Source organism: Leptosomus discolor, chromosome 16, assembly GCF_034619465.1.
Source record: "Leptosomus discolor isolate bLepDis1 chromosome 16, bLepDis1.hap2, whole genome shotgun sequence".
Lineage (NCBI taxonomy): Eukaryota > Metazoa > Chordata > Aves > Leptosomiformes > Leptosomidae > Leptosomus > Leptosomus discolor.
The window spans coordinates 9,552,902-9,564,491 of NC_141406.1; the positions used below are offsets into that span (position 1 = coordinate 9,552,902).

The 11,590-nt window shown below is 58.6% G+C and overlaps 1 protein-coding gene across 1 annotated transcript; it reads right to left on the bottom strand.

Annotated features, from left to right (window-relative positions):
* Positions 1–6,694: 6,694 nt before the first annotated feature.
* Positions 6,695–10,215, bottom strand: LOC147414317 (uncharacterized). The gene is made up of 7 exons (XM_086473993.1): positions 10,075–10,215; positions 9,795–9,955; positions 9,453–9,642; positions 8,423–8,965; positions 8,189–8,370; positions 7,461–7,633; positions 6,695–7,047 (listed from the first exon to the last, which is right to left on the bottom strand). The coding sequence occupies exons 1-7, from the start codon at positions 10,213–10,215 to the stop codon at positions 6,695–6,697; spliced, it is 1,743 nt and encodes a 580-aa protein (XP_086330119.1).
* Positions 10,216–11,590: the final 1,375 nt, after the last annotated feature.

Below are 11,590 nucleotides of genomic sequence, written 5' to 3' on the forward strand. Positions count from 1 at the left end.
CTGGTGGAATGTGGGAGGATATTTATGAAATAAGGGACATGTGAACAATCCAGCCTTTCCAGAGAACCTGAGCTGGGACGTACCGGAACTGCTGAAAGCATGAACAACTTGCGGTGCAGGGGGCATGAACATCTTACAGGTGCAGGAGAAGAGACAGCCGCCATTAATGACGCAGTTTTAATTTCTCGAAGAAGATGGGTGTGAACATTAGTGAACGTGACTTGAACGTGACTCGCAATGTGGCCAATCAGGTAGGACTATGGGCTGTTATTTGCGATGAAGCCAATCAGTATTTATTGGGTGTGGTCGAGGGTTATAAATTGCACTGGAAACACGGAAATAAAGGTTCACTTGTTAGATCACATTGATCGTGTCAGTGTCCTCACGCAGCTCCCGCAGGTGGAAGGTGTCCCTACCCATGGCAGGGGGTTGGAACGAGATGGTCGTCGCCAAGGGGAGCTGCCCGCAGCCGGCCGAGCCCGCACCGGAGCGGCAGATGTCAGCGCACAGCGGCTTTTCCTGAGGGAAGGAGATGCCAGGGCCGCGGAGCGGCTCGCCTGGAGCCGGCAGCTCTCGTGGGAGACGCGGGCGAGACCTGGCCGTTGCCAGAACATCGCCGCCCTCCCTGACGCCTGGAAAAAGCGGCCTGGGGAGCGCTGCGACCAGAGTGTGCCGCGGCAGCCCCAGCAGCTGGTGGTGTGGGCAGCTGTGGTGGCAACCCGGGCAAGACCTGTTGGATGCAATGTGGCGAGCCAGGCAGAGGTCGCAGGTAAACCTGCAGGTGTCCAGGTCACAGGCTGCAGGGAATGCCACAGCCTCTCGCTGGCGGCGGGGGGCAGCCACGAGTACGGCCGGGTGCGGTGGGAGCGGGTAGACGATCTGCTCGGCCGAGTGGCCCAGCTGCACGACGAGGCTGCGAGGTTACAAGTGAAATGAAAAGGCTTCGGAGCATTAGGGAGGCTGAAGTGGAGACAGGCCGGTGGAACCAGGCTCTGCCCTCCCTACAACAGAAAGGGGGGCACCCACCAGAGCGCACCCAGGAAACAGGGGCCCCTGTATCCTGCCCCTGTCAGGGGGAAGACAGAAGCCTAAATGAAAGAAGTGAGCGGAGGCAAGTTGCCTGCAAGCGCCCTCCTTGCCTGCCTCACCTCCCCGGGTGCCTCTGAGAAAGAGATATGAGGCCCTGCTGGAAGACGGCCAGTCCAATGAGGGGGTGAATGCTCGAGAGCCTATGCCGGAGGTCTCACCACAGTCAGACAGGCCTTCCAGCCGTCTAGCAACCTCCTCCACAAGGAAGAAGAGAAGAGTTCGAGTTGTTGGAGACTCACTCCTAAAGGGAACAGAGGGCCCAGTATGTGGGTTCGGCCCTCACCATAGGGAAGTCTGTAGTCTTCCTGGAGCCCGAATTAGGGATATCGCTAGGAAACTCCCCAACCTCGTGCGGTCATCAGACTACAACCCGCTACTGATCTTCCAGGCAGGAGGGGAGGAAGCTGCATCCCGTAGCCCGAGGGGAATGAAGAGAGACTTCGGGGCCTTGGGACAATTATTGAAAGAGTCTGGCGCGCAAGTTAATTTCTCTTCCCTCCTTCCAGTTGCGGGTGATGACACGGGAAGCAATAGCAGGATCCACGCTGTAAATACCTGGCTCCAGGACTGGGGCTACAGGCCGGGCTCTTGTGTGTTCTTTGATAATGGCTGGTTTTAGAAAACACCAGACCTGATGCTAATACGTGGGAAGGGCTTATCTTGTAGAGGGAAAAGGGTTCTAGGGCAACAATTAGCAGGGCTCGTAGCTAGAGCTTTAAAGTAGATTCGAAGGGGGATGGGGTTGTAGCTGGGTTTGCACCGGTGGGGCACTGTTCTAGTATTAGTGAGGACCGGAAGGCCTGCCATCCCCCTCGGGTGCAGTCGGCGTGCTCAGCTCGCTCCCTGAGATGCCTGTATGCCAGTGCACGCCGCACGGGGAATAAACAGGAGGAGTCAGGAATCCGTGTCCGGTCAAGGGGTTACGATCTGGTGACAATTACAGAGACATGGTGGGACTGCTCACGTGACTGGAATGCGGTCATGGATGGCCGCATCCTTTTCGGGAAAGACAGGCCAACAAGGCGAGGAGGTGGAGGTGGCGTTGCTCTTTCCATGAGGGAGCAGCTAGAACGTAGGGAGTTCTGTCCAGGGGTGGATGAGGAGCGGGTTGAGAGTTTGTGGGTGAGAATCAAGGGGCAGGCTAGCATGGGAGATACTGCCGTGGGTGTCTAGTACCGGCCACCCGATCAGGATGAGGAAGTTGATGAGGCCTTCTACAGGCAGCGGACAGCAGCCTGGCATTCACAGGCCCTGGTACTCGTGGGGGATTTTAATTACCCAGATATTTGCTGGGAGACCTACACAGCTAGCCATTCACAGTCCAGGAGGTTCCTCCAGTGCATCGATGAGAACTTCTTGATGCAAATGGTGGATGAGCCAACTAGGAGAGGAGCACTGCTAGAGCAGATCTTATAACAATCTTATCTCACTAGCAAGCAGGGTCTGGTTGAAGCGGTGAAGGTTGAGGGCAGCCCTTGGCTGCAGCCATCATGAGATGGCGGAGTTCAGGATCTTGTGCGGTAGGAAGAGAACACCAAGCAAGATCACAACCTTGGCCTTCAGCAGGGCCAACTTTGGCCTTTTCAAGCAATTGCTAGGGGAAATCCCATGGGGCAGGGTACTAGAAGGTAAAGGGGCCCAAGAGAGTCGGTTTCTATTCAAGGACCACTTTTTCCAGGCTCCAGATCGGAGCATGCCAGTGGGTAGGAAATCAAGAAAGGGAGGCAGGAGACCCACGTGGTTGAACAGGAAACTGATGGGCAAACTCAAGTGGAAGAAGAGAGTCTATAGATCTTGGAAGCAGGGGATGGCCACTTGGGAGGACTATAAGACTGTTGTCAGAGGATGTAGGGAGGCAACTAGGAAAGCTAAGGCCTCCTTGGAGTTAAGCCTTGCAAGGGAGGTCAAGGACAGCAGAAAGGGCTTCTTCAAATACATTGCAGACAAAACTAATGCTAGAGGCAATGTAGGCCCACTGCTGAATGAGGCGGGTGCCCTGGTGACAGAGGATACAGGGAAGGTGGAGCTACTGAACGCCTTCTTTGCCTCTGTCTATGCTGCTGGAGACTGTCCTCAGGAGCTCCAGAGCCCTGAGGCCCCAGAGGAAGTCAGGATAAAGGAGGAGATTGCCTTGATTGATGAGGACTGGGTTAGGGATCAATTAAGCAAGCTGGACATACACAAATGCATGGGCCCTGCTGGGATGCACACGCGGGTGCTGAGGGAGCTGGCACAAGTCATTGCTAGACCACTCTCCATCATCTTTGGTTAGTCGTGGGGAACAGGAGAGGTGCCTGAGGGCTGGAGGAAAGCAAATGTCAGTCCAGTCTTCAAAAAGGGCAAGAAGGAGGACCCGGGTAACTACAGACTGGTCAGCCTCACCTCCATCCCTGGAAAAGTGATGGAACAACTTACCCTCAGTGCTGCCTGTAGGCATATCAAGGATAAGAGAGTCGTTAGGAGCAGTCAACATGGCTTTACCAAAGGGAAGTCTGATAGCCTTTTATGAAGACATAACCAGGTGGATGGATAGATGATGGTAGTGCAGTGGATGTGGTTTATCTTGATTTCGGTAAAGCACTTGACACTGTCTCCCACAGCATCCTCGCAGCAGAACTGAGGAAGTGTGGTCTGGATGACCGGGTAGTGAGGTGGCTTGTTTAATTGGTTGAAGGAAAGAAGTCAGAGAGCTGTGGTGAATGGGACAGAGTCTAGTTGGAGGCCTGGATCTGGTGGAGTCCCTCAGGGGTGGGTGCTGGGACCAGGACTCTTCGATATATTCGTCAATGACCTGGATGAGGGAACAGAGCACCCTGTCAGGAGGTTTGCTGCTGACACCAAACTGGGAGGAGTGGCTGACACCCCAGGAGGCTGTGCTGCCGTTCAGAAAGACCTGGACAGGCTGGAGAGCTGGGCGGGGAGACATTTAATGAACTACAACAAGGGCAAGTGCAGGGTCTCGCAGCTGGGAAAGAACAACCCCATGTCCCAGTAGAGGTTGGGGACTGAGCTGGTGGAGAATAGCGTAGCGGAAAGGGGCCTGGGGGGCCTGGTGGGCAGCAGGATGACCGTGAGCCAGCAATGTGTCCTGGTGGCCAAGAAGGCCAATGGCATCCCGGGGGGTATGAGAAGGGGTGCGGTCAGTAGGTCGAGAGAGGTTCTCCTCCCCCTTCTCCTCTGCCCCGCTGAGAGCCCATCTGGAATAGCGTGTCCAGTTCTGGGCCCCTCAGTTCCAGAAGGACAGGGAACTGCTGGAAAGAGTCCAGCGCAGAGCCACAAAGGTGATGAAGGGGGTGGAACGTCTCCCTTCTGATGAAAGGCTGAGGGAGCTGGGTCTCTTGAGCTTGGAGAAGAGGAGACTGAGGGGTGACCTCATGGATGTTCATAAATACGTAAAGGGCGAGTGTCAGGAGGGTGGAGCCGGGCTCTTCTCGGTGACGTCCAATGACAGGACAAGGGGCAACAAGTGCAAGCTGGAGCACAGAAGATTCCACGTGAACATAAGGGAAAAACTTTTTAATTGTGAGGATGACAGAGCCCTGGAACAGGCTGCCCAGAGAGGTGGTGGAGTCTCCTTCTCTGGAGACGTTCAAAAGTTGCCCGGGCGCGTTCCTGTGTGACCTACTCTAGGTGGTCCTGCTCTGGCAGGGGGCTTGGACTGGATGATCTTTCGAGGTCCCTTGCAACCCCTGACATTCTGTGATCTCTTCTCTCGAAGGTCCCCTGCCAGGAGCACTGGCCCGCTCAGATTTGAAGCTGTCAGCACACGAAATCTTCAGTCTAGCCCTCCTCCTCTTGCCCGTGCCAGGAGCGTCGGCCTGCTGCTTCTCGTGCCTCTGGAGAATCAGCTGGCGCAGCTGCCCGTGGTCCAGCGGCACTTCCACTGCCCAAGAAAATGGCCAGCCGTCACGCACCCCGTCACAGGCCTGACATCCGTGGTGGGGCGGGGGAGGCTGGTTGGGGTTGGCTGGGAAGGACAGGGGTCAGCGGGGGATTGGGCGGGGCAGCCAGGGGGGAACGGGGCATTGGGCGTTGGCTGCGTGGCCACAGCCCCTCCCTCCCACCTCCCCCACTCACAGGCGCCGATGGCGTCGGCGGTGCCGTTCGGGGCGGGGGCCGTCGGGCAGAGCTGGGCGCGATCCATCCCCCAGAGGAGCTCGGTGCCGCCCAGCAGCGGGTGGGCGAAGGGCTGGGCCAGGTGGGAGCCCTCAGCCGATGTGTAGCGCAGGATGGACTCCTGCAGCAGGAGCTCGCGGGTCCTCTTCTCCAGGAGACCTGGGTGGGAGGGAGCACTGTCACGCAGGGCCCCTGCCCCAATCCGCCCCCGCCCGTCTGCTGAGCAGGGGCTCATCCTCTGGCTTCCCCAAGGCGGTGCCGTCCGGCAGCCTGTCTCCCCAGGGGCAAGGGCCCGAGGCCGGCTCCCGCACCCAGAGCCGAGAGGAGGGCTTGGGGCTCCACTGGCATCTTTCTAGAGCCGGCTTGGCTCCCGAGTTGACTGGCAATTTGGCACCCCAGAATTCGCATTAGGGACACCCATGCGTGACGGGGCAGAGGAAAAAACAAGAGCTCAATTAAAACACAGTGCAAGCGGGTGGTGGACACGCAGGGTCCAGGCCATGTGGCAGGGGAAGACGGGCAGCCCCGACCCACCCAGAATCTGCGCCAGGTTGTCTCCAAGCGGCCACGTTATCTTCGTAGCATCACAGCTGGTTTCTTTGAGCAGGGCCTCCACGCCAGATCTGAGCTGGCCCAGCAACTTGCTGCTCTCCTTGTATTTCTTTTCATACATGTTGGCTTCCTTGGTAGTTTCCATTATTTTTCCCTATCAACAAAGGTTTTGACAGGTGTCACCCCAGCCCCCTGCTCTTCCCCCACACCCCAGTGCTGGCCACTTCCAGGCTGGGCACTGGAGACATCCCACCCCATGCTCCCGTCCCTGCAGGGGAAAGGCTCTGCGTAGGGGAGCCCAAGCTCCCCGTGCCGCGCACGAGGCCGCAGGCGCTGGAGAGCCAGGGCTGGCAGGAGCCCTGCAGGCACCCTCTCACCATGCACTGGGAGACAGGGCTGCCAAAGCCAATGCAGGGCCCTTTTCTGCCCACGCCTGTCCAGCCCTTGACCAGAGCAGCGTTCATAGGACCAGACTCCCTGGCACACGTGGCAGGGCCGCGCTGCCCTTGCAGAGGGAAGGCCCGGCCGCCATACCTCCACTTCCTCCAGGCTCTCTTCCGCAGGCTCCTTGTCCACGATGAGGGCTGCAATCCTGCTCTGTGTAAACACAAGCACGAGAGAGGGGTATGGGCTGAGTGCCCACCAGATGTGCCTGACAGAGGCTGGGGACCATCCCTCTGCCCTGGCAGCAGGGACGTCCCACTTGACCCCCCCCCGGGGACCACTGTCACCAGGCCAGGGGGGCAGCTGATGACCTCACAACGGGCAGCCTTTCTCCCTCCAGCCAGCCCCACACATGGCCGAGGCACCTCTTGCCTTTCCTGGATCCTGCAGTCGTTTTGCTGGGTACACGGTGGCAGTATTGAGACCTTTTCAGATCCGAGAACGCCGCCTTCTGGCTCTGGGAGTTCTCTTTTAGCTGCCCCTTTGCATTCCCCTAATCCCGCCCCTGTGGCAGGCTCTGAGCTGGGCTCTTGTGTGATTCCGGACACGTGGGAGAGGAAAAGCCCCAGCCCAGCAGCACCAGCTGAGAAAGGGGAGACGTGAAGGGCCTGGAACAGACCTGCTGGTCGTTGATCCTCTGCTGCATCTTCGCCATCTCCTTGTTGACCTCGATGGCGTAGCTGAAGCAGGAGAACTCCTTCTGATTCTCTGCGACAAAGCTGTCTATCAGCCGGTCGATGTCGCCGTTCTCCGCCTGCTCCAGCAGCTGCTGGTAAACTGGCATCAGGCTCTCGAAGCTCTCTGCTTCTGCTTGCCTCTGCCTGATGCGCTTGGCTGCCTTCAAGGCTGAGGGAGAGAGGGAGCGTCTGGGCTGCGCGTGTCCCCACGGCTGCCCTTGGCAGAGCCTTCCTTCACTCAGAAATTAAGCAAGGAGCTCACAGCCTGCATGGGAATGGGGCAAACACAGTGGCATCCCTCCCCAGCAGGATCAAAGGGGCCACGGCTGCACATGGAGGCGGGTCCCTGCTTCCCCATCCCTCCCTCTCCCCCAAGGGCACCCCAAGACGCAGGGGTTCAGGTGGCCTCCCTTGCTTATCCCTGTTTGTCTGTTTATTCTGTAGGGCAAAGGGTGGCTGAAGGAGCCTGCAGGCAGAGGAGACGTCCTGCCTTTGGGGTGCAGCGCTATAAGCCACCCCTTGCCAACCCTGCGCAGCCCTGGTTTGGGGTCCCCGTTGCACGGCATTTCTCTCATTTGCTACCTTTGTTCTTTTGGGCCTTTTCCTTCAACTCCGAGAGATCTCGCAGTTTGGTGTCCATGAAAGTTTTCATTTCGATCTGCGCCGTGCCAAGGACACGCTTCTGCCTTTCGTGCAGGGCAGCGTCTTTCCTCTGCTTTTCAGTCTCCTCTCTAGTTCTGTTCAGAGTCTCCATCCTGCACGCAGAAAGCAGCAGGTTACACCACGCGTAGTTAGAACGATTTCTCTTCCTGGCCGTCTCCGTGCCTGACCCAGCCAAGCCCCCGTGATGCTGTGCACATCGCCCAGCTCTCATCGCGATGCGGCTGTGTCAGCCCAAGGCCAGCAGCAAGCTGACAGAGCTCTTGGTGGGGTTTTGTACTTGGACACAGCACCCAGCTCCGGCAGCCCGGCTCACTTGGACCAGAGCTGGCTGGCCTCTGCTCCGCATCTGCTGCGTCCCCCTCTGTGGGCTCAGGTGGGACTCAGCGGACAGAGACTGCTCCGCGAGGCAGCTCACCCCATCCCGAGAAACCTCTGGGGCGGGTGGAGTAAATCACCCTGGAGGTACCGGTCTCCCTGCACTGACCAGGCACCCAGCCCTCGGCACCCAGCCCTCGGCACCCAGCTCTAGACAAGAGCGGAGAATCCTCTCTCTCAAGTTGCCAGCGATCTCTCTTGTCATCGCTACTCGACGCCGCCATTGCCCACCGGTGCCAAGTTTACCGCAGAGCGTTCGCAAGGCCACGTACCACTCCTCGTAGGCTTCTGTGGATTGCTGAAGAGCGCTGTTCATCCTCCTGCGTTGCTTCTCCAGCTTCCTGTGGAGCTTAAAGAAGATGTTGTTCAAAGCAGCTTTCTGTATTTGGAGGCTTTCAATCTCTTCATGCAGCTGCTTGTTTCTGCTCACAGCGGTGTGGAAACGGACAGTGACCTGGGGAGAGAGAAGCAAGGGGTCTGAAGCTGCTGCGGGACTGGGGGGCTCAGGTCTCTGCAGAAAGACCTCGACCAGGGCTGAGACAAACACGGGCCAAGGGATGTGAAGCTGGCCCTGCAGTATCCTCCTCCCTAAGGCTGGAGAGGCAACAGTAGGCCAGGCCGAGACCCGGAGCTGGCATTGTCCAAGGCAAGGTGGCCTCAGGCAGCTCGGCCGTGTCACTAAACAGGCGCAGGCCTTCAGGCTTCTTGGCAAGGCACAAGTGCTGCATTTGGGTCGCCAAGCTCGAAGGAGCCTTGGAGGGGTTCTGGGAGCAACCAGGCCAGGGGAACAAGCCAGGGCCTTTACGCAGCTTGTGGCAACCAAACGCATTTGCACCGTTACCCTTTGTCCTGACCAAAAGGCATGTTGCACACAGGCCCCAGTGCAGCCCCGCACACGGCCGCCAAAGGCCTGCCAAAGGTTTGCTTACGTTGTATAGAGACGTCTCCAGCGTCTCGGCCTGCTTTGGCAGCCGCTCGCTCCTCTTCACGTCCTTCACCTTTGCTGCTCTCCGCTTTTGACTCGCAATCTCTTGTTCCAGCTCTAATATCTGCGCACACAGAGGAAAAAAACCAAAGAAAGTATAATCTCCAGCCCTACGTTCTGGACTCTTGTCAGGCTGTCCTCAGGAGAAGTGAAGAGACATCTCTCGGGTGTCGCTGCTCCTCGATTTGCCACATCTCAGGCAGCACAGCTAAATGTTGCATTTTCAGAAGAACGACAAAAGTCAAGGGAAAAGCAGTGGGATGTTGCGTGACCCCAGGCAGGTGTGTGCCATCCAAGAGGAGCTGCAGAGAGCTGTGGGACAGCAAGGCTGAGAGTTGCGCCCCGTACTTTTCTGGCCAGCGATGCTGACTTGAATGGGAGCCTGGCTCTGTCCCTTAGTCAGTGGCACGTGTCTTTTGCCAGGAGGCAGCATTCTGTTCCGAGGCCTGAAGGAGATGCATTCTGCATCGAGGGGTTTCAGCCACGGGTCTCCCTCTGTGACTCTGCTCTGCTCTACCGTGCTCGGCCAGGGAATGGTTCAGATGCGTTACCTGCTTCTCCAGGGCAGCTAAGAGGGCTTTTCTCTCTCCAATCAGAGAGTCGTGCTTGGATTTGGACTGCAAAAGGCGGTGGAGCTCCGTACGATTCCTCTCATCCAGCATCACGTTCCTCCGGGACGTGATCTGGCTCAGCGTTGATAACACCTCCTTCTGTTCTTGAGCCAGCGACTCTATTTCTTGCCTGTAAAAACAAAACAACAAATAACATGGAGCACATCCCACCTGCAACGCCGGAGCAGGTCCTTGCCCCTCCCCACCTCAGCACCAGGGTCCCCACATCTCTGCCTGGAGGAACTTTCCGGGCACAACGCAGCCGAGCCAAGCTGCACTTACTCCTGGGCCTGCAGCTGACGCCTCGTCTTGGCACCATAGGACCTGTTCTTCTCCCCAGCTCTCCGAAACTGCACCTGCAGTCTCCTGAACTCGCCTTCAGCCAGCTTGTCCTGCTCCTTCTCCGGGAAGGCTGAAAGCTTCTGCCTCAAAGAGAGCGCGCCCTGCTGACATAGAGAGGGAGAGCTCAGTCACTTGAGCAAACCCCACCAGCAGTGGTAGACAGCGGAGCTGGGCACGGGGCAGTGGGTTAATGGCATCGCCACCTCCAGCTCTTCGTCACCACCTTCAGCTCTTCACTGGCACCGAAGATATTCAGTACCCTCCCAAACACTGAGCCACACAAACCAACTCCATGAGCGCTTCTGATCCACTTCAGAGCAAAGGCGGCCAGGCGCTGTGCTCTTGGGTAACCCCCCGCCATGCTAGCACCACTTTCCAGGGCAAGGAGGCGTCAAGACCAGCCAACACCAGGGCAGCTGAGCCGCAGCTAGCACCTCGCATCCAGAACAGGGTGCAGACCTCCAGCAGCGCGGAGGGCAGGTGACGGCACGTTGTCACCACTTTTATCACCCAGCGTGACTGCCGGGACCACGTCAGTCAGAATCAAACCCACCCCTACTGGGGACATGACATGAAGGAACCCCGCTGACTTTGCCCAGGAGCGGAGCAGGAGCGCTCGCATCCCCAGCTGTGCGAAGGTGACTTGTAGCTGAGAAGTCACTGCCTTACAGGTGAGCACTGCAGCTCTGGCAGTTGCATCCACCACTACCCCCCTGACCTCAGCTGACCCCTGTTGCCCAACCCTGCCTCCCCCAACACCCAGGTCTCACGCCACGGCCTCATCCCCGGCACAGGAGGGCAGGCAGAACGAGCCCCGCCGCAACCCAACGCCTTGCTGGCAAAAGAGAGCCTGGCTCCCCACCGCCTGTCCGGCTCACCCCACCGCGCCACTGATTTCTGCAGGTGAGATCCCCACGGCAGATCCCCCAGAGCGCCTGTCCAGAAATTCAGCTTGGGATCGTGCTTCAGTTTTTACCTTTGAGTCGCTCATTGCTTCCAGCTGTCTCCACCGGTCGCTCTGCAGACAGTTCGGGAAGGGGACGAGGAAGCCTCCGCAGGGCCAGGCCTGCTTTCCAAGGAGAGAAATGAAACCCGGCTAAGGGGGCGGTTGTGGCCCCCGCTTGTCCCTCAGCGCCTGCTCGAGCGTTTGGCACATGAGGAAACCATCACAGGTGGCTGCGCGGTGAATAAAAACAGAGCATTTGTAGTGATGGCATCGCAAAACACGCTCCTCTTGCCGAGTTCAGAAGCAGGGGCAGAACAGATGGCTTGAGCTGTTCCACCCCGTTCGCTACCTGGGTTTTCGTAGAAAGGTCCCCCCGTGCCGACGGCCAGAGCCCCTGCGGAGCACGAGTCGGGGATGTCGCCTGGATTCAGCCCCGGTCTCGCTGCAGCCAGGGAGGGCACTGGGGCCGACCCCGCAGCCCTCACCCCCAAAGAGGGTCGTGTCCCCCCCCAGGCCCGCTGCAGCCCCCTGGTCTTCCCCGTCCCCCCCGACGCTGCTCACCCCACCGCAGGGTGCTGCGGTTCCGCTCCAGCCAGGGGTCGGGACCACGGCGGCAGTGGGGTTTTGCCAAAGATCAGCCCCTGTTTCCAGTGGCAAGCGCAGGAGAGGCGAGAGCCCGGCAGGGAGCTGCTGTCCGGTCGCTGTCCTGTCCTGCACTGCCCCGGGCTCTGTGGAACACGCACTGACCCTGATGTCACCACTGTGTCGTCACAATGGGGTGGGGGCGGGT